The 23565-nt window shown below is 40.9% G+C and overlaps 1 protein-coding gene across 1 annotated transcript; it reads left to right on the forward strand.

Moving 5' to 3' along the window:
- The first annotated feature begins 1121 nt into the window (after positions 1-1121).
- Positions 1122-16298, forward strand: LOC139159314 (vomeronasal type-2 receptor 26-like). The gene is made up of 6 exons (XM_070736637.1): positions 1122-1279; positions 2674-2965; positions 3956-4762; positions 8912-9139; positions 13213-13339; positions 15388-16298. Exons 1-6 carry the CDS (start codon positions 1122-1124, stop codon positions 16296-16298), a joined length of 2523 nt encoding a protein of 840 aa, XP_070592738.1.
- The last annotated feature ends 7267 nt before the right edge of the window (positions 16299-23565 follow it).

Here is a 23565-nt window from a genome sequence, read left to right on the forward strand (position 1 = left end):
AAGTGCAGAATCATACCTGAAGCAGTTCTGCCTGGGAGCCACCATCAGGAAGAAATCCTCCAGGAAGGAGAGCAGCTCGTTGGTGAGACGTCGCTCCCTGTCGCCTGCTTGTCAGAGTTTCCCCAATGAGCTGCTCTCCTTCCTGGAGGACTTCCTCCTGCTGGTGGCTCCTGGGCAGGACTGACTAGGGCGCCTCTGCCACTCCTGCCATTGCTGGTGCCACTGCCGGTGGTCAATCACGGCTGGGAGCCTCCAGGGGGAAGAAATCCTCCAGGAAGGAGAGCAGCTCGTTGGGGAGACGAAGTTGCTCCCCCGCCACCCACGTCACCTAATTACCAGACTCTCAACAATGAGCTGCTCTCCTTTCTGGAAGATATCCTCCTGCTGGTGGCTCCCGGCTGGGACTGAACACTACTGCACCTTGCAGGACCCAGCCCTGTGGCCACTGGTGAGCTGCATTGGCAGCAGCAGCAGCAGCAGAGGCATCCCATGCCAGCCAGCAGGGGGCGCTGTTGCTGCTGGCTGGGGCGGCAAGATTTGGCTGCTGGACATGCGCAGAAGCCGAATCTCGCATTCCATGCCATTCCACTTGCTGCCCAACCCTGGTTACATTGGAACTACATCCATAAGTCAGACAAAGTTTTCCTCCTCAGGCAAACTAGTAAATGAAGTCATACAGAAAATAAACTGTGATTTCTAAATCCCTATATAATTATCGAAATCACAATGATGACTTCATCTTCCACTAAAGCGTAGGGGACTTCTCTCACCCACAGTTATTTTGATATTTAGTAACCCCTGTCAACCGATTTCACAAACATTTTGTAATTCTTATAAATATCTGAAAATCTCAAGGATTATGAAGAACACATGGTGAGACTCCTATAGGCATACTGTACATATATGAATTTTAATGCTGTCCTTTTAATGGACCAGATTAAATTTTATCTTGCTAAAGCAAATCAGTGTCTCTGTGTCCTTGGGCAAAAGAATTGTGCTTCCCCTTAGATTCCCCTGAAACTAAAGATAGTATTGTCTGTCTCACAGAACTAAAGAAGATTTTCATTATGATATCTTAAATACTGCAGCTGCTTCTTTTGGTGTTCCATTTTCCATGCAGTATGTTGACCAAATGTCCATTAAATGTGCAGAAAGATGAAAAACATAAATTTCATTACTACAAGCCAGGAGATTTCCTGATTACTGGAATCATATCTACATCTAGCACTGTATTTCAACCATACATCTTCTTTAAGCCTCCAAAACACATGTTTGTAAGGTAAATCCTGATCTATATTCAAAGCTAGTGATGAATTTTATCTTTTCCACTGTGTTTCTTTTATTTATTTATTTTTGATATTTATTTTTATTTTGTTTGACATACAAACATTTAGACATCATACAATACAACATTGAACATTTACGATTTATATATTTACAAGATTTGTTTTTTTTACAATTCTATTTGCTATACCCTTTTCTTAACTTCCACCCAGTTGTATATTTTTCCCCACACTTTGTACTAGTCCTTATTTTGTTGGTTTTGTATCTCATATGTTAATTTGCTAAATTTGGCGCAGTCTAATATTTTTTAAATCACCATTTCTTTGTTTGGAGCCTTTTCTTGTTTCCAAACTTGTGCATATGCTAATCTTGCAGCAGTGAGTAAGTGATTTATTAGATAGTAATTTTCTTTGCTATGATTATCTCTGATTATGCCTAGTAAATACATGTATTCACTGTGTTTCTTTTAATAGGGATGGTTACTGATATGAATGCTAAATTTTATATGTTTTAAAGTGTGTGTATGTGCATGTGTGCAAGTGCCCACATCTATAATGCAATAGCCCTACCGCAGCCCCCCCCTGCACCCAAGCCCCCCCTGTTTTGGCCTCACATCCCAAAACAGTAATGGGAGGGGAGGAAAGCCTCCCAACCCCAAATTGAACTGGGAGAGGGGAAAAGTGCTGGGGTAGAATCTCCACAGATATGGGAAGGCACAGTCCACAGAAAGTGAGGAGAAAGCATGCACGTACCTGACCTGAAAATCAGCTGGGCGTTGGGGAGGTACAGTGGAGCTAAGCTGGTCAATGGCTGATGTTTGTGCAGAGAGGACTCCATGTATCACCTCTGGCACACGCACCATAGGTTTGCCATAATGGATCTAGATCTTCCAATTGGGATGATTTTTGAGCCCGAAGAAAAGCATTGGAAAGATTGTCCTTTGTAGTGAATAGGACTGTCCTTCTAACAGCAACACCCAATAAGTCCATTTCTTAGCAAGGTCCTATAAATGACTAATACAATCATCTGACTTTTTTTAATTGAATAAAGAATTTCTGAGAATATTTCCTGTGTTATAATACAGGGAGTGAGTTTTTGGTCTGATCCTCTTCTGCTTTTTCTATTCATGAGGTCAACCAGAATCCAAACCTGTTGCCAAATGTCACAGTGGACAAAAGCATTACAGATATATGAGAGATGCATTTCATTAATAATGGCATATAGTTAGATTGTTAAAATTTGCAGGCTAGCCTCTTAAGACAGTGATCCAACTGATTCGTTATGAATTTCCTTCAAGGAACAGCTCCAGGAAATAGGATGTGATTTTTTGAATTGAAGATGAAAACCCCACATTGAGATGAAAACCAACTGCAGTCTCTTATTTTACAGTATAAAGAGCATGAGCTTCTGGCACGTCCTGCCCTTCTTCTTTGCCATTCATGAGATCAACCAAAATCCAAAGCTCTTACCAAACATCACTCTGGGCTACAGCATCTATGAGAACTTTTTCAATGCCAGGATGACATCTGAAGTCATTATGGACTTGCTGTCTACAGGGCAAGAGAATGTCCCAAACTACAGTTGTGGAAGACAAAAAAATATTTTGGCTGTGGTTGAAGAGACTGATTCGGAACTCTTTAATTACATTTCAGCTATGTTAAGCACCTACAAAATTCCACAAGTATGAATGACTATTCAAGCTAATTTCATTTTATAAAGCCAACTGATAGTCCAAAAGGGGTCAGGTAGTAAATAAAATGAGTCAGATGACAGAAAATTAAAAGACACCTGAAATATTATATTTTTCATCAGGCATTCAAATGTCTCTTTTTTTCATTCAGACATTAGTATATGTCTTGATTTTTTTCAAAGATACACAGGTAAACACAGAGAGTTTTGAGCTGAAGGAACCTTCATCCATAGCTCAAATGAAGCGCTCTCAACCATTTCTGCCGAAGCAGGGAGTTAGACCTTCAAGGTCCATTCCAACTCTGTTATTATATTATATTATACTTGAAATTATATTATACTTATATTATATTATGCATGAAATTTGCATCCATTTCACCAACCCTTACCCTTCTGCCTTTTCTCCCTGTCTTCTGGTCACTGCAGTTACATGTCTTGGGAGACAAAATCATCTTTTCATCCATATTCCAACCAAATCCAAATAGAATCCAAAGGACCGTAATGGAAATAATGTAGGGAAATTTTACTTTAAGAGGATGTTTTCCCTACTTGCATTTAAAGACAATGAGAAAATATCCAGATTTTATTCTGCTCTATTAACATGACATTCTATTTTCTCCATTCCATGATCAAACCAGATGAAATGTCTTTTTTTTTTTAAAGAAACAGTCATTCACCAGTCTTTACAATAAAAGAGTACAACAAAAAGAGAAACAGTGTAATACAGCCATTTGTCATTGGTTCTGTGGCCGTGGCTTGGTGGGCATGGCAGGGGAAGGATACTGCAAAATCTCCATTCCCCACCACACACTCTGGGACCAGACAGAGGTGGTATTTGCTGCTTCTACAAACTACTCAAAATTTCTGCCAACTGGTTCTCCAGAACCTGTCAGAACTTGCTGAATTTCACCCTTGCCTTAGAGATAAGCACTTATTTTGTCCTTAAAAACAAAGCAATCAAACATTTTTCCTTCCATCTTAGATCAATTATGGAGTCATCAGCCACATTCCAGAGCAGAAACATCATTTTCCTTTTTTCTACTGGATGACTTCAAAGCAAGAACCTCCTTACTTGGCAATTGTCAAGCTGCTCCTACATTTCCGATGGACATGGATCGGTGTCACTGCTCCAGACAATGAAACAGGGAACAGGTTCAGAAAATCCTTTGTGCCAGAAGCCACAAGGAAAGGCATCTGTGTTGCCTTCTCAGAAAGCTTACCCATGGTTCTTAGGGTAGGGATTGACAAGCACTTATTTCAATATTTTATTGACACTAAAGCAAACAGTATCGTCTGTCAGTTGGATTCTCAAACCACATTAATACTAGCAGTGCTAATACAAAACATTGACAAGAAACTAATCCTGTTTGGGGGGAAAGTATGGATTGCTACGGCTTTGTCAGATATCAATGTGAGATTGTTTTACCAGCTGGTTAATCTCCAGCATAACCATCTTTTGTTATCCTTCTCAACTCAATCAAAGAAAAGAACACAATATTATGATTTTTATTCACATTATTCTACCACAGGGAAATTTGGGGAGACAGCATTTCAGTGTTCTTCTTCAAGCCCCTTATGGTCTAAGAAAGTTTGGAAAACGTGCCTGGAAAAAGAGAGCTGGGAAACCCCAACCCAGGATCTAGTTGAAAGAATCCTGTCCGAGGATGGCTCCAGTATTTCCGCAATAATCCAGCTTGTGGCCTCGGTCCTCGATGCTGCTCTTTCCTCCCAAATGAGTAAGATGCGTGTGGGGGACCATCAGACACTCCCGATAGTACAGCCCCGGCATGTAATGCTTCTTCAAAACTTTGGGGATGGTTCCCTTTCAATTCTTTAGTCTTTAAATGTTTTATTAGATTGTAGAATAAAATAAAAAAACCAAAAGCAAATAGGGGGACATAGTGGCAAGGAAGAGAAAGAAAAGTGGAGGGGGTGGGAGGGAGAATTTTTTTTTAAAAGTGTTGACTTCTGACTTCGTCTGTTGCAGTAGAATAAAGCATTAACATCACAATTCAAACTGTTTACTTTTCTGAAATACTATAGGTTAGCCATTTCTATAACAACAACTCAATCTAATCTAGTCTTTGCCAACTCTCTGCCAACTCAATCAACTTCTGTAGCCATTCAAATCACTTTCAATTCTTAAATGTTATGTTAAAGATAAGCAGAGATCATGGAGATAACCCAATAATAATTGACTTAGAAAATATTTGAGGGAGAGAGAGAGAGAGAGAGAGACAGACAGATATAATGCTTTATTGGTTAAGTGTGATTGGACAAAAAAAGAATTTGTGCTCGTATGCTCTCAGTGTACATGAGAATAAAATCCATTTATGAAGAATGAAAAGATACAACACTGAGTGATAATCAAGGTTACTAATAAACTATCAAATCATGCTAGGGATCATATAAAACAATATAAACTGAAAGATCCAGCCAAATGGTTATATGAGGAGGTTTAGAGAGAAAGAATCAGAGAGATTGTGTTATTGAATATTCTGGAGACTATATTGCTGATTTTTTTTAGATTAAACTTGATATGCTGATTCAGATCAGAACAGCTTGTGAGAATAGGATATGATTTCTCAAGAGACTGGGAGGTTCTTTCATCTATCTATCTATCTATCTATCTATCTATCTATCTATCTATCTATCTATCTATCTATCTATCTATCTATCTATCTATCTATCTATTATCATCTCTCTCTCTCTTCTCTGTCATCTATCTAAAGAGGATGTATGTTTGTATGTTCTAACAAAACTCTGGAATGCTTCAAGAAATTTCAACCAAACCTAGTACACAGATGACGTACTGGGAAAAATAATTTAGGGTAAGACATCCCTATCACCTCTAGCGCTGTGTGTGTGTGTTTGTGTGTGTGTGTGTGTGTGTGTGTGTGTGTGTGTGTGTATGTATGTTCCAGCATAACTCTGGAATGCCTGGAGCAATTTAAATCAAATTTGGTACACAGATGACTTACTAAATACTATGGGGGTAACACATCCCTAGCATCCCTTGGTATGTCTGCATGTATGTGTCTCTGTGTGTATGTGTGTGTTCCAGCATAACTCTGAAATGTCTGGGCTGCTGAAATGAAAAGGAATGTCAATAGTGTCAAATCACAGTACTTCTCACAGTGATAGTGTGCATTTTAGATTCAAGTTCTATTAAGATACAGCCTATTGAGCCTTAAAATGGCTATGTACAGCACAGTGGAGTTGCCATGGTAATGGTTTCACAGTACTCCACAAGGGGGCTCCCTCTAGTAATGGGGAATTGGTTCTTCAAACCAATCAACCGACCAACCAACCAACAAACATACATACAAACAAACAAACAAACAAACAAACAAACAAACAAACAAACAAACAAACAAACAAACAAGAAACCCCCTAGGCCCTTGATAGCAACCTATGGCACACATGCCACAAGTGGCATGTGGAGCCTTCAATGCAGGTGGGCCAGCAATTGCTCCAGCCCAGCTCCATCACGCATGCATGTAAATCTCCCATCGGCCAGCTGTTCTTCGGGTTTTGCCTGGGCATATGCGGGGTGCATGCAAGGGGTGAGGTGCATGTGCAGGGGTTGTTAGCATTGCATTTTGGGGGATTGGATGTGCCCCCCATGCCCTCGGAAGGCCTTCTGCATCAACCTGGAAGCCAAAATGGGACATGAGGAGCACATACATGGGAATGCATGCATATGAGTGGGGGTACATGTGGGTGGGGTGGGGTGCATAAACAGGGGCGCATGCAACTGGGGGGTTTGCATTGCATTTTGAGGGTGTGCACATGATCCCTTTGGCCACTCAACACCAAAAAAGTTCATCATCACTGCCCTAGGGTCTCAGTTTCAAGCAAAGAGAGCAAGTCGTAGCCTGAAAGGCTATTCCCTGTAGAATTTTTCCCATGTTGGCCAGGGCAATTATTTTACACTATAGATATAATTCATTTTATTTATTTATTTATTTATTTATTTATTTATTTATTTATTTATTTATTTATTTATTATTTTGTTATGCAAATATAGTATTGTAGTATGTTTTAACATAATATAAGTATAAAGTAAGGATAGAAAAGATAAAAAAGACAGTAGGACAGGGATGGTAGGCACAAAGATGCACTTATGCACGCCCCTTGCAGACCTCTTAGAAAAGGGGAGAGGTCTATTGTAGATAATGTAAGGTTGAAGATTTGGGGATTGGGGAGGAAATAACAGAGTCTGGTAGTGAATTCCAGGTGTTGACCACTCTATTGCTGAAATCGTATTTTCTGCAGTCTAGTTTGGAGTGGTTTACATTTAGTTTGTATCTATTGCGTGTTCTTGTGTTGTTGTTGTTAAAAATGAAGTAGTCGCTAACAGGGAGTACATTATGATGGATGATTTTATGAACAACAGTTAAATCAGTTCCAAGTTGGTGTAGCTGTAAATTTTCTAAACGTAGTAATTGAAGTCTGAGGAATAATTAAGTTTTTGTGTGAGGAGGAGTGGAGGACTCTTCTTGTGAAAAATGTCTGGACTGCGTAGAATTAAGTTTGTGACTCTTAGTGCTTTATTGGCAATACTGTTGCAGTGGGATCTGGAACTTAGGTCATTGGAAATGAGTATTCCAAGGTCTTTGACTGAGTGAGGATCCTCTGTGAGTTAAGTTTGTCCAAGTGTGTATTTAGTATTCAGATTCTTTTTACCAATGTGTAGGACAGAGCATTTGTTGGATGAGATTTGGAGTTGCCAGTTGTTAGATCATTCAGCTACATGGTCAAGGTCCTTTTGAAGGGTAGAAGTATTATCGGATGTATTAAATAGTTTAACATTGTTAGCAAAGAGAACACAATTACTTGTAATATTGTCACAGAGATCATTTATGTAGAGTATAAAGAGAGTGGGTCCTAGGACACTGCTTTGGGGAACACCACCGTTAATTGGAGTGGGGTTAGATATGGCATTACTTATTTTGAACACCTGTTGTCTGTTTGACAGGAATGCTGATATTCAATCTTGCAGTGGTCCTGACATGCCATAAGATTTTAGTTTCATAAGAAGTTTGTTGTGAACTACTGAATCAAAGGCTTTGCAAAAGTCTTTGTAGATTGCATCAATTGATTTACCCTGGCCAATTTGAGATTCATTTCTTTTCCTGTTTAATGCAGGATTGGGATAAATAAATACCCTTGCAACTATGGGTTATCAGTTAGTTGCTGAATAAATAAGCACTAGGATGCCACAATAACCATGATGTTCTATTCCAACATCAAACATCTGACATTGCCTGGCCGATGGGACCTGGAGTAGGCCGAGCCTGTGGGACCTGACCGGTCGCTGGGATACATTTGTGATATTGTCTCTCACAAAGAGACTGATTGAAACCCCATCCTTTTTTTATTTTAACATGCATTGCATGTGTCTTCTTTTTTTACTCCCCTTCCCCTTACACTACACAAGTTTCCTTCCAATAGGTGAGCTGGATAGAGAGAGGTGGACAACAACTCTGCAGCAAAGGGAAGCAGCAGGAGTGCCTTAGGATGCTGGTCAGAGGAGACTGAACAATTTAGCTCCAGGCTGGTGACCCAAAGCCAAGATGCAGCCAATATGAAAACTATGATAGGAATATGATGATATTGCTGGAAACAACACATTTGGGATCTGAGATTGCAAATTTCATAAAGCAAAATAATGAACTAAAAAGGTTTATGTGTTTGTTTGCGTGTGTGTGTGAGAGAGAGTGAGTGAGAGAGAGAGACACACAGACAAAAAAGAATGGAAAGGGAGTGGGAGAGACACTGGAAATGGGAAGGAAAGGGAGAGAGGAATTAGTGAGAGAAAACTAATCATCCTGCCACATTTGCAGACAGGAGCACTGGGATGAAGTACCAATTTTGATTTAGGGTTGAAATGAGAATGTATACATTGCAAGTGTGATTCTCCATACCTTTTTAGCTCCATCCTTTTCTAAGAAACTTCCAGATTTACAATTTTTCTCTAAATGCTGTTTATTCGGATGAGAATGGACTTCCTACTGCCGACTTTGATATCATGGACTGGGCGGTATTTCCCAACAAGTCTGCTGCTGGGGTGATAATCGGGAATGTTGAAAAAGAAGTCTCTTCAGATATCAAGATCTTTGTCCATGAGAGTGCCATCATATGGCCCACATCTTTTAATCAGGTAATCAAATCTGCCTCTTTTTAATTTTTTTTGTCCACATTTATCTCATATATGACAACACATATACCTCAAAAATATATCAATAAAATACATTTTCCTTATAAAGTCAATAGCCTTTTTCAACCTCTAATCTTACTGTTATTAATCAGTTTATTTCTATCTTCTTTCTTCATTCCCCTCTTTCTCTTCACTTCTCCTATCTACAGTACCTTCTTACACCTTCTTTCCACCTTTCTATTTCCCTCTCCCTCTTTACTCCTTTCTTCCCCTCTCTCTCCACTGCTTCTCTCTTCCTTTCTCTTCTTCCCTTCTACTTTCTCTTCCTCCTTCTAAACCCTTCCCTGATTGAATTGATCCTATTCTACTACATATTACATATAACAGATTGGTAACATATTTCCATATTTCTCTGGATTTCTCTGCTTTATTTTATACTTCTTGTTTCTTAACCTTATGTGTATATTATTAAATCATTTTTTGGGTATATGTTATTTATTTAATGCTATCTCTAATTGCATCAACTGGGATATCCTAATTGTTTCCTCCAATTTTTAATGCAAATTAACCGCTATAGCTTGATTTCCAAAGATAGCTATTATCTCTCCTGCCTCCTAATTTTAAGCCACATTGCTTTCCCCCCTTCCTTAATCTTTTCAGTCATCATTCATTTTTCTCTCCCCCTATTTCTATTATTTCTAAATGCCCCATCTTGGTGGTAAGAGGCAAGGATGGTGGCAGGTAGATGCTAAGAGGGGCCAAAGGGGCGGCAGGTGGGTCGCCATGCTTTTCCTGCCACTCTTTTCCAACCAATTGCTTGCCTTAAGCAATGAGCCTGATCAGCCTGCCTCCCTGTCCTTGGTGCCAGCTGAGCAGCTGAGCCACAGCTGTTGCCTTACGGAGCATGCACAAACTGCAGAACTGCTGTGAGCTTCATCATACCACCACAGCTGGGGTCCTCCTGCCTTTCATCCATGCAATGGCACAAGCCTTGCAGAGTCATGCTCCATGAGGCAGTAGTGGTGGTGTGAAGAGTCTCACAGAGACTCATTTCTGGCAGGTGGAATGTGTTGGGCTGCCAGATGTGCGTCCTACCTAATACTTGTAGCTAAGTTGTGTTTCTTGGCACTGTGTCCAAAGAAGCCCATTCTAAAAGAAGGCATGAGACATTTTCTTTTATAATGGGCTGCCCTGGACAAAAGAGTGAGGAATGGGATGAAGTTTTAAGTGCTAGATAGGAGGCCCATCTTGCAACCTGCCCAGCCCCCACTCCACCTTACTGGTCACACCTAAACTGCATCCAATTACAAGATGGGCATCCTACCTAAGACTTGTAGTTCCACTGCATTCCTTGGCCTTGTGTCCAGAGAAGTCCATTATAATAGAAAACATCTCACGATTTCAATAAACCTCTCAAACTTGGCAGATATCCAGCTGTTAGCATGTATCTGCTTCCACAGCCTTTTTAAATTATTTTCTTTTAAATGAAATAATGTGAGTTCCAACATTTAAATCTCCATATTTCTCATTCAAATTCCAAATCCTTCTAATCTTTTACTATTACGTTTATTCCATGCTCATTCCAGTCTCAACGAGTCCAAAAAATGTCTTTTAATACAATGGCAAATTGTTCACTGTTTTAAATTTTTCTAGACTATAAGATAGTTCTCTCAATTCAAGGTTAGCAGCTGGCCATGAGGCTTGTGTTGGCTCCCTGGAGGGGGGGAGGTTGCTACCCCCCAGTTTACTGACATGTGTTCCTCTTGTTTATCACCCCTCCAGGGTGGTTCTGACCTCATTCTGACTGAATCAAGTCTCCAAGTGGCTAGGATATTGGGGTTCCCCTGTGGAATGCGGGGAACTCCATGTCGCCATGCCATTTGGCCACACATCATCCCCAAATCTGCCTCTTTGTGGGTTTTATTATTTTACTATTCCTATGTATCCATGCAATTTTGTGGTTTTCAGCCTTTTCACTATAATGCAATTACATTCACTGATAAAAGGGAAGTTGAAGGAGACACTACTATTTCCCCTGGACCTCTCAAAAGGTCTATTGCTTATGGTGGGAATACCAGCATTGTTCTGGGGTAGGGTGCAAAACACATGGTTCGCTAGCTCAATTATGCTTTTAGCATGTAAGGAAGTTAAGGAGACTCACAAACTAAAACTCACAAACTCAAAGGTGGGCTGCTGGCAAAGTTGGACTGCTGAAACTGCAAGGAGATAAGTCTATAAATGTCTAAAGAATGTTCAAATTATAACTTATTTTTTAAAGATCCTTTATTATTGTTCAAGACAACTTAACAAACTGAAGCTTTTTAAAATAAATGCTTGATTTGAAAAGGCCCAGTGCTATTTTATTTTATTTTAAATAGCAGAGAATAACTGTAGTTCCAGAAAGACATATCAAATTTAAAGATCTGTAAAAGTATAATCTGAAATGTAACTTTGTCCTGTTTAGTATTAAGATAAGGCAGCTGAACTAAATCCTGAGTTAATCATGTTTTGAGTAGATATATTTAAATAATTGTGAGGAGTTAGTGTGATTACATTTAAGAAACCTCTCTGGCATTAATATATTGCCATAATGTACATTTCTCCAATTCTTTGCTATTCCATGGGTCAGACACACCTGCACAGAAATAGACAGCAAACAGTATATATCATCTGTGCTGTTTGCTGTTTGGCAAATTACTGAGAGGCAGAGGTTTTTTTCCTTGCTTTCCTCCCCCAAAACTAAAGTGTGTCTTACAGTCCATTGCGTCTTATACTCTAAAAAATATGGTATTTGCCAGAACTGTGACTCTTTGGGCTTCCTGCTTGTTGTAGGGACCATTTTAGGTGAAGTTCAGCTGCTTTTGCATTTTGTGTGTGAGACAGTTGCTTAGGAGTCAGTTGTGTAGTTTTTGTGTTATTTTTGTGTAAAGTGTGATAGTTGGCTTTTGAGTTCTCTGTGACTCTGTGATGTTCCTGCTTGTTGCAGGTGCCATTTTGTATGAGGTCCAACTGCTTTAGCATTGCGGGTGAGTCAGTTGTGTGGCTTTTGTGTTGTTTCTGTGAAAGTTGGTTTTTGAGCTCCTTGTGGCTCTGTGAGGTTCATGCTTGCTGCAGGGGCCATTTTGTGTCCTTTTCCATTGTGTGTGAGTCAGTTGTTTGACTTTAGTGTTGTTTGTGTGTGAAGTATGAAAGTTGGTTTTTGAACTGACCCAGTCAGATGACCTTGACCACCAAGCCGAGCCCACCCAGTCACATGACTCCCAAGTCATACCCACCAAGCCATGACCCCCTAACCAAGGCCACAGAACCTGTAGGGAAAATTTTTACATTTCACCACTCGTATGAGTTAACAGGAAACTGAGATCTAAGAAATAAATATTGTAAGAAGGCACATGAGATGTTGTAATGTATTGATTTTTATTGTATTTGGAAAAAGATCTTGAAAGTATCTTTTGGCATTCATGAAAACACTTTGGTACTCAATTCCATTTTTAGAAGTACAGTGGTGCCTCTACTTAAGAATTTAATTTGTTCCGTGACTAGGTTCTTAAAAAATTTGTAAGTGGAAGCAATTTTTCCCTTAGGAAACAATGTAAAAGTAAATAACGTGTGCAAAACCCATTAGGAAATAAATACAAGCTCGAAATTTGGGTGGGAGGAGGAGGAGGAAGAAGAGGAAGAGGACAGTCCCTGCCGAAGGAAGAAGGTGAGGTGAGGGGAATCAAAAAAAATCCTAAACTTTAAGGCTTAAAAAAAAAGAGAGAGACTCTGAGGTGGCGAGGAGGAGCACATGCCTCCCATACATCCGGTGGAAGGAAGCCTCCCATACACTGCGCCAGAGAGAGAAACCCAGGGGGAATGACAGAAAACTAGACGGGCCTTCTTGCCGCTCTCAAATTTCCTGGGAAATTTTTCCGGGCTCGGGTTCTTAAGTAGAAAATGGTTCTTAAGAAGAGGCAAAAAATCTTGAACACACGGTTCTTATCTAGAAAAGTTCTCAAGTAGAGGTGTTCTTAGATAGAGGTACCATTGTAATCTCCTCATTCATACATTTCTCTTATTTTCTTTCTCTTTAGAAGGCCCCATTTTCTAGGTGTACTGAAAGTTGCCTCCCAGGATATGCCAAGCTCTTGGGGGAGGGAAAACCAGTTTGCTGCTATGACTGTTCTCCATGTATGGATGGAACCATCTCTGTGCAGGAAGGTAGGTAATTCAAAAAGAGAAAAGGAACACCAGTCTTTTATTCTAAGGACAATATAAATATTTGTCCATTGTATTCAAGAAGGACCTTGACATCTAATGGCTTGTGGGCTTTACACAATGTGTCTGCAGGTGGCTGGTGTTCTGCCTGCCTGGGCTCAGGCAATTCGTAACAGTCCAAGGAAAAGAAATCAAACACAAACGTGCTCTTCTAATCAGCAAACTTGTATTAAACAAACAAATCTAATAATTTTACTATTTAAAATATTTTAAAAACCCCATTATTAAGCAGACATACAGACAAGCATACCATATATAAATTGTATAGGCCCAGGGGAGATATCTCAGTTCCCCCATGCCTGACGACAAAGGTGGGTTTTAAGGAGTTTACGAAAGGCAAGGAGGGTAGGGGCAGTTCTAATCTCTGGGGGGAGCTGGTTCCAGAGAGTCGGGGCCGCCACAGAGAAGGGGGCCCGCCAACCGACATTGTTTAGTTGACGGGACCCGGAGAAGGCCCACTCTGTGGGACCTAATCGGTCGCTGGGATTCGTGCGGCAGGAGGCGGTCTCGGAGATATTCTGGTCCAATGCCATGAAGGGCTTTAAAGGTCATAACCAACACTTTGAATTGAACCTCGAGGTGATGAGGGCATGAGTGACTGTGAGCAGTGAGTCCCGGTCCAGATAGGGCCGCAACTGGTGCACCAGGCGAACATGGGCAAACGCCCCCCTCGCCACAGCTGAAAGATGGTTTTCTAATCTTAGCTGTGGATCGAGGAGGACGCCCAAGTTGCGAACCCTCTCTGAGGGGGTCAATGATTGATGGATGGGTGGATGTTTTTTTATTGTGGGGTTTTAAGGTTGCAAGTCCACAACGAGAAGGGCGGCATCAAGTTTCAAAGATCTCAGATGTTCCTAGAGAGCCAAACTCAGCAGCACTTCTCCAAACTAAAAAGCCGAAGAGATATTTCTTCTCCTGTTAGTAAAGCTTGTTCACTCTGCCCGCCCCCTGTCTCTTCCCAGCCCTCCTTCAAAGTCTTTTTGATTTATTTCCTTTTAGATAAGAAACTGTGCAGGATAAAAATTTAAAAAAACCAGAAAAGCCAACACCATGTATTGTAACCAGAGACTAATCGAGTGCAGCTGCATTCTGGACTATCTGCAGTCTCTGAACCCTCTTCAAGGGTAACCCCATGTAGAGCACATTGCAATAGTCTAGATGGGAGGTGATGAGGGCCTGAGTGACTATGAGCCAAACCTCCTAGTCCAAATAGGGCCGCAACAGTTATACCAGGTGAACCTGGGCAAGGGTCCCCCTGCCAAGAGATGGTAATTAAGGCTCAGGAAGGACACCCAATTTGCAGACTTTGTCTGAGGGGTTCAATGCCCCCCCCCACAGAACAATGTAGGGAGAAAGGAGGAAATGCCCCTAGCCACTCAGTCTAGTTTGGGTTGAGCTTGAGCCTGTTGGTTCCCATCCAGACCCTTAGAGCTTCCACGCACCGGCATATCATTCCCACCGCCTTACTGAATTGGCATGGGGTGAAGATGTATAATATTGTAGCTTTTGTCCCTTTACTGTAATGGTATGTCCTTGATATTTGGCTTTTGGTTGAGATATAGAACACATGGCACAGCAGGATATATTTAGACCTTTGGAACTTGATTTTTAGCCAGAAAGTTTTGAAATTAATTAAAACTAATATAAGTACAGATGCTCACAAGAATATTTATAGTTTAATGTAATAAACAACCAAACAAACAAACTAATAGAATATATTGGGGTATGTTTGTTATATGTGTATTTATAGTCTACTTACAGATTGAGGAAATAAATAAAAGGGAAGAGAGGAATGTTTTCCATAACCATAATTTTCTACTTTATTCGTGCTTAGTGATCTCTTTTTGAATTATTCAGTTGTTACTATACATCATAGACCATTTCCCCCTTGACTTCATTATTTTAATATATTTTGGTTTTTTGTGTAAAGTTTTTTATGATGTGCTGAATGTCACTGCATCACTTGTTAAAAAATACTTTGTGTTTTCCAGATGTAGCCTATTGTGAAAAATGTCCAGATGACCACTATTCTAACAACAAGCGAGATCACTGTGTCCCCAAAGTTATAACGTTTCTGTCCTACAGGGAAAACATAGGTCTTGTCTTGGCTAACTCTGCCCTTTTTTTGTCTCTGACCACTACTTTAGTTCTAGGAATTTTTATTAAATACCGTGAAACTCCGATAGTCAAAGCCAACAACCGGGATCTCACCTACATTCTGCTGATCTTTCTCCTGTTTTCCTTCTTGACTTCCCTTCTATTCATTGGTCAACCCAAGAAAGGGACCTGCCTTCTTCGACAAACTGCCTTCAGTATTGTTTTCTCAGTTGCTGTGTCATCCTTGCTGGCTAAGACTATCATGGTTGTAGTGGCATTTCTGGCCACAAAACCAGGCAGCAAGATAAGGAAATGGCTGGGGAAATCTCTGGCCAACTCCATCATGTTGTCCTGCTCTGGGGTTCAGGTGGGCATCTGTTTCATATGGCTGGGAATCTCTCCCCCATTCCCAGATGTTGACATGCATTCTCAACCAGGACAGATCCTGTTACAATGTAATGAAGGCTCAGTTACAATGTTCTATTCTGCCCTTGGCTATATGGGTTTTTTAGCTGTTGTCTGCTTCCTGGTAGCTTTTCTGGCCCGCAAGCTGCCAGCGACTTTCAATGAAGCTAAGCTGATCACCTTCAGCATGTTGGTTTTTTGTAGTGTTTGGATCTCTTTCGTCCCCACCTACCTGAGCACCAAAGGGAAATACATGGTGGCTGTGCAGATCTTCTCCATCCTCTCCTCGAGCCTGGGATTACTGGGCTGCATCTTTGTCCCCAAATGTTACATCATCATTCTGAGACCTGATTTGAATACGAAAGAGCATCTAATGATGAAAAACAATGAGAGCTCCTGATTTTGGCCGTTTTTAAAAATCCAAATTACTTCTAGATTAAAATGAGACATTGTAAATTATTTGTTATTTATTTTAAGAACTCTGCCTTTCTTCCATGTGATTAATCTTACTATCAATAAAGAACATAGTGAAGGTTATTGATGTTTCTTCTATCAATTAAAAACCATGTTACTTGTCTTCTAATATATGCTTCTCCAATATCTATTCAGCATACAAGATTAATAAATAAAAGGGAGTATACAGTCTTGTCTCATTTCTTTACTGATCTGAAACCACTCTATTTAATTCTGTTTTGTTTAGACTCTCGTTTGGAGACATTACCAATCAAGCAATTGTTCTACAAATCCATATCTCCTTTAGTCCTATAACTACAATTCCCCTCTTGTTCTTTTCTGTTTTGACATTCCAGACTCCAATAACAATGTTCAATCCTGCTTACATATTCAATTTCAAACTAAACTTGACCATAAAACTCATCAACATTCATTCCTGAATCTATGTTTATGGCATAAGCTTGGAGAATCATCACTTATCACAATCCTCATCACAAATAGCATTGAGCAGTTGGATAGTACCAGGGATGGTTTTTAGTTATCTTCCCAACTGGTTCACAAATGTGAGCGTGTGTGTGCACACCCACTTTGCTCGCACATACCACCTCCACACTTGTGAACAGCCTCCAGTACATGCACTTTATTCAGACGCAAGCCTTCTGTGTATGTTCCCTGTCTCAAAAACATTCACAAATAGAACAGCATAGAGCTGGGGTGGACTCACCCACAATTTCTGCTACCAGCTGGAGTGAACCATTCCAAACCAGCTGAATATCAACTCTGGATAGCACAGAAATGAATAAGCTAGTTTGGGATAGGGGAAAGAGCAATCTGGCTCAGGAACATATAGAAAACATGGGTTTTAGACCTGGCAGTGGAAAAACTGGCCTTCTGGGCTGCTTGAGGGAATCAGGACTGGGAAGAACTTATCTTCTGTGATTCTTCTCCTCCTTCCAAAATTAATTTCAGTTGGTGTGTGTTGTGAGTGTTGTGCCCTCCCAGAACCTCTATGTAAGCCCAAAATCAGCTGGCCAGCACACACATGCATGTTGGAGCTGAGCTCGGGCAATGGCTCGTGTGCCAGCAGATATGGCTCTGATTGCCACCTGTCGCACCATGCCATATGTTGGCCATCACTGTCCCGTATGGAACAGGGCTAGATTATCTGATGGAAGGCCCCCTTTCTAAGGACACTTTTACTCATCCTACCAGATTAGAGAGGATTGGCATACTCACAGTGCTTTCCCTTAAACATTGTAATCTTATGGGATCTAGGAAATGTGTCTTTTTCATGGCAGCCCCCGTTCAACTCTTCACTTGAAGTTTGACAGGCCTCCACTCTCCTAGCTTTCCAAAAGCACAAGACCGGGATGGGATAGTGTGCGATTGATGAGAGTTTTTGTCATGAACTGCTTATTAAAGCTTATTTTGGGATCAGCTTTTACTATTGGTGGTTCTAATAAATAATGAATTATTAATTGTATAATTGTGCTATTTTAATTGTTGGTTGGGAGTCACTCAGAGTTCAGATTTTGCAGGTAATTCTTGCAGTGCACTTGATTCTTGTGATTAATTTTGTCTTCTCAATGTCCGCTTTCACGTAGGAAATGATCTGTATTTCCTACTTCCTAGCTTTTCTCAAAAGTATCACTTTTCCTCCTCCATTTTGATGTAGGAAAGAAGCATTTGAATTATATTTGCCCTTTCAAAGATCCCTGCTTTAATTCTATCACTTTTTCTGTCTATTTGTCTGTCTGTCTGTCAGTCTGTGTCCCCACTTACCCTATTTGAATTTCCTATTTAATTTAATTTTAGATTACTTAAAAAAATATCAAGGAAGATAGAAACTCAGCAGGACTCAGGGATATGTTGTGCTAAATCTCTTTGTTGCTTGTATCCTTATGATTTATATTGACTGGTTCCTAATATACTTTATTTAAGTTTAAGTTTAAGTTTTATTAGATTTGTATGCCGCCCCTCTCCGAAGACTCGGGGCGGCTCAAAACAACAGCAATACAATATAAAAACTACAAATCCAATATAAGTTAAAAACAATTTAAAACCCATAAATATTAAAAAAATGATCATTACTACACAATCATACCATTCTCATATATTACAGTCAGAAAAAAAGGTGGTGCTGGGGAGACAAGATAGTTATTCCCCCCATACCTGGCGACATAGATAGGTCTTCAACATCTTGTGGAAGGTGGGAAGAGTATGGGCAGTTCGAATCTCTGAGGGGAGTTGATTCCAGAGGGCCAGGGCAGCCATAGAGAAGGCTCTTCCCCTGGGTCCCGCGAAACAACATTGTTTAGTCGACGGGACCCGGAGAAGGCCAACTCTGTGGGACCTAATTGGCCACTTGGATTCGTGTGGCAGAAGGCGGTCTCAGAGGTATTCTGGTCCAATGCCATGTAGGGCTTTATAGGTCATTACCAGCACTTTGAATTGTGACCGGAAACTGATCGGGAACCAGTGCAGGCTGCGGAGTGTTGGCGAAACGTGGGCAGATCTTGGAAGCCCCACGATAGTTCTCCCGGCCGCATTCTGCACGATCTGAAGTTTCCGAACACTTTTCAAAGGAAGCCCCATGTAGCATTGCAGTAGTCGAACCTCGAGGTGACAAGGGCATGAGTGACTGTGAGCAGTGACTTCCGGTCCAGGTAGGGCCGCAACTGGTGCACCGCATGCACGTGTGCCATAGGCTCACCATCATGGCTCTAGAACAATATTTGTGAAATGTGGCACGTGGAGCCATATCTGCTGGAACACGAACAGTTGCCCTAGCTCAACTCCAATGTGCATGTGTGTGCTGGCCAGCTGATTTTTGGCTCGCAAAGAGGGTCTGAGAGGGCATTTTTGGTATCCATAGAGTCTCTGGGAGGATGGGGGAGGGCGTTTTTATCCTCCCCCAGCTCCAGGGATGCCTTTGGAGCCTGGGGAGGGCAAAACACGAGCCTACTGGGCCCACCAGAATTTGGGAAACAGGCTGTTTCTGGCCTCCAGAGGGCCTCCAGGGGGTGAGGGAAGGAGTTTTCGCCCTTCCCAAGCATTGAATTATGGGTGTGGGCACTTGTGCATGCGTGATAACACATGTGCATGCTCTTTTGGCCCCCAAGGAAAAAAAGGTTTGCCATCACTGCTCTAGAACAATATTTGTGAAATGTTAAAGATTGTTCTGTAGTAAACCAATAGAATATTTTTTTAACTAGGTAGTGGAGATATCACAATTTACACTTCTTCTGTCTGTTTTGCACCTCAGTGAAGGTCATCTATTCCAGAACATGATATAGCAATAGAATTTAGACTTATATACTGCTTCCAGAGGTCTGTTCCTCCCAATTTGGACGGGTTCACCCAAACCGGTAGTGATTCACTGGTGACATCATGATGATGTCAAAGAACCAGTTCAGTTGGTGCCAGGCTGTGGGTGCCATAGAAACATAGAAACATAGAAGACTGACGGCAGAAAAAGACCCCATGGTCCATCTAGTCTGCCCTTTTACTATTTCCTGTATTTTATCTTACAATGGATATATGTTTATCCCAGGCATGTTTAAATTCGGTTACTGTGGATTTACCAACCACGTCTGCTGGAAGTTTGTTCCAAGGATCTACTACTCTTTCAGTAAAATAATACTTTCTCATGTTGCCTTTGATCTTTCCCCCATCTAACTTCAGATTGTGTCCCCTTGTTCTTGTGTTCACTTTCCTGTTAAAAAACACTTCCCTCCTGAACCCTATTTAACCCTTTAACATATTTAAATGTTTCGATCATGTCCCCCCTTTTCCTTCTGTCTTCCAGACTATACAGATTGAGTTCATTAAGTCTTTCCTGATACGTTTTATACTTGAGACCTTCCACCATTCTTGTAGCCCGTCTTTGGACCCGTTCAATTTTGTCAATATCTTTTTGTAGGTGAGGTCTCCAGAACTGAACACAGTACTCCAAATGTGGTCTCACCAGCGCTCTATATAAGGGGATCACAATCTCCCTCTTCCTGCTTGTTATACCTCTAGCTATGCAGCCAAGCATCCTACTTGCCTTTCCTACTGCCCGACCACACTGCTCACCCATTTTGAGACTGTCAGAAATCACTACCCCTAAATCCTTCTCTTCTGAAGTTTTTGCTAACACAGAACTGCCAATGCAATACTCAGATTTAGGATTCCTTTTCCCCAAGTGCATTATTTTACATTTGGAAACATTAAACTGCAGTTTCCATTGCTTTGACCATTTATCTAGTAACGCTAAATCATTTACCATATTACAGACCCCTCCAGGAATATCAACCCTATTGCACACTTTAGAGTCATCGGCAAATAGGCAAACCTTCCCTACCAAACCTTCCCCTATGTCACTCACAAACATATTAAAAAGAATAGGACCCAGAACAGACCCTTGTGGCACACCGCTTGTAACCTGTCTCTGCTCAGAATACTCGCCATTAACAATAACTCTCTGATGTCTATGCTTCAGCCAGCTTGAAATCCACTGAACTATCCAGGGATTAAGTCCAATCTTCACTAATTTATCTATCAGCTCTTTATGTGGAACCGTATCAAAGGCTTTGCTGAAGTCCAGATAGGCAATATCCACGGCACCACCTTGATCCAACACCTTTGTGACATAGTCAAAGAACTCAATGAGATTAGTCTGACACGATTTGCCTTCAGTAAAGCCATGCTGATTTGGGTCCAATAAGTTATTGTTTTTTAGATGCTGATTTATCCTCTTTTTGAGTAGAGTCTCCATCATTTTAACTACAACTGATGTCAAGCTAACTGGCCTGTAGTTTCCAGCTTCTTCTCTACTGCCCTTCTTGTGGATAGGCACAACACTGGCCATTCTCCAATCCTCAGGAACATCTCCTGTTAACAGGGATTGGTTAAACAAATCAGTCAGGGGGGTAGCAATGACAGATCTGAGTTCTTTAAGAACTCTGGGATGGATGCCATCTGGACCCATTGCCTTATTTATCTTTAATCTTTCAAGTTCTTCTAAGACATCGGCTTCTAAGATCACTGGAGCTGAATCCGTACAGCTGGAAGCAATGCTATATCCCTCTATAGTATTATTTTGTAAGGTGTCCTTTGAGAAAACTGAACAGAAGTAGCTATTGAAATGGTCAGCGATCTCCTTATTCCCATTAATGCATGTATTATTCCCGGTACTAAGCTTTGTGGTGCTGCAGTTTTTCTTCTTCCTATCACTAATATATCTGAAGAAGGTTTTATCCCCCTTCTTTACAGATTTTGCTATTTCTTCCTCTTTTGAGGCTTTAGCAGCATATATTATCTGTTTCGCCTCCTTCTGCCTCATTTTATACACCTCTCTATCAGCTATACTTCCAGACTCTTTATACCTCCTATAGGCAGCCTTTTTTTCATTGACTATAGCCCTTACATCATTGCTAAACCATAGCGGTTTCTTCTTCCTTTTACCTTTAGTTACTTGCTTTACATAAAGTCTTGTGGCTTTTAAGATGGCCTTTTTTAATACAGTCCACTGGGTGCTCGCTCCTGCCATTTTATCCCTCCCCTTTAATTCATTATTTAAATATTCCCCCATTGCATTAAAATTTGTTTTTCTGAAATCCAATACTTTGGTTGCAGTATAGGATTGCTCACAATGAGTTTTTACATCAAACCACAAACATAGATGGTCGCTGCAACCTAAATTTTCTCCCACCTTGACCTCTGAAACCCGATTCCCATTCGTAAAAACTAAATCTAGAATATTCTCCCCTCTAGTTGGTGTCTTAACTAGCTGTGCCATAGCTGCTCCTGTAAAGGCCTCTACTATATTCTTACTTTTGCATGTAAGGGCACTGGGGATATTCCAGTCAACATCAGGCATGTTGAAATCACCCATAACAACAAAATCTCCCTTTACTGCCATTAGGGTAATCTCATCCACCATCTTGTTGTCATGTTCCTCAGATTGCCCTGGAGGCCTATAGATCACCCCAATTCTAATGACAGAACCGTCTTTATTTTGCATGCAAATCCAGAGGGTCTCCAGATCTTTACATGTATTTTGAATTAGTATTGTTTTTAGACTTTCTTTAACATAAATGGCTACTCCACCTCCCCTTCTCTCTATTCTATCCTTCCTATACAGTGTATATCCTGGTATGGATATTTCCCATTCATTGGAATCCTTAAACCATGTCTCGGTTATGGCAACCAGATCCAAATTATCTCTAGATATTATGGCCGTTAACTCACAGAGCTTGTTGCTCAAGCTTCGAGCATTCGTGCACATTACCCGAAGAACATTATTTTCATTATTAGTTTGCCCCTTATCATCAACAACTACATCTATTTTATTTTCAGCTCCCTTTTCATATGCTTCCAGAAACTGATGTATCCTCATTGGTCGGGGACAGAAATCCTCCACATCTGGTACATCTCTGTCCCCTTTACCTAGTTTAAATGCCTGTCCAAAAAAGCTCTGAATTCCTCACCGAGCACCTGGGTACCTCTGTATGATGGATGCAAACCATCCCTCTTAAACAACTCCCTATTAGACCATCTACTGACATCATGACTTACATAACCAAAACCTTCAGCTTTACACCACTGCCTTAACCACACATTAAACTCTCTGATACAACTTGTTTTACCCTCCTGGCCACAAACCGGTAACACCTCTGAGAAAGTCACTGAATCAGTTATTTTACCCAGCTCCACACTTAGACTTTGAAAATCTCTTTTTACTACATTAACATTTCTCTGGGACAGATCGTTTGTGCCAAGATGCACCACCACATCAACTTTATTACCTTTACTCACAGCCCTGACAATGTTTGTAATCCGCCTGCTGTCCCTGTGGGCAGTGGCTCCTGGAAGACACCTCATCACCTTCACCACATCCTTCCTCTGTCCCAAATCAACACCTCTGACAATCGAGTCACCCACAAGAACATGTGTCCTCTCTTTATTTCTACTAACTGGACTTGGTTTGGTGACACTATGTTCCTCATTTACAACAACTTCTGCTTTGAACATCCCCTCATTCTCCGCCTGAGGGGCCTTGCTAATATCTACAACACCCTTACTATTTAAATCCGCAAGAACATTATAGGAGTTGGATACAGAGAGACCAAAATTGTTATGTTTTTGTTCAACTGCACGTAATCTTCCTGAACCGCCAGCTTTAATTTTTTTTCTTCTTCTGAGCATGTGCAGAAGCTGTGTTTCCAGCA

This window comes from Erythrolamprus reginae, chromosome 2 (assembly GCF_031021105.1).
Source record: "Erythrolamprus reginae isolate rEryReg1 chromosome 2, rEryReg1.hap1, whole genome shotgun sequence".
NCBI classification, from domain to species: domain Eukaryota; kingdom Metazoa; phylum Chordata; class Lepidosauria; order Squamata; family Dipsadidae; genus Erythrolamprus; species Erythrolamprus reginae.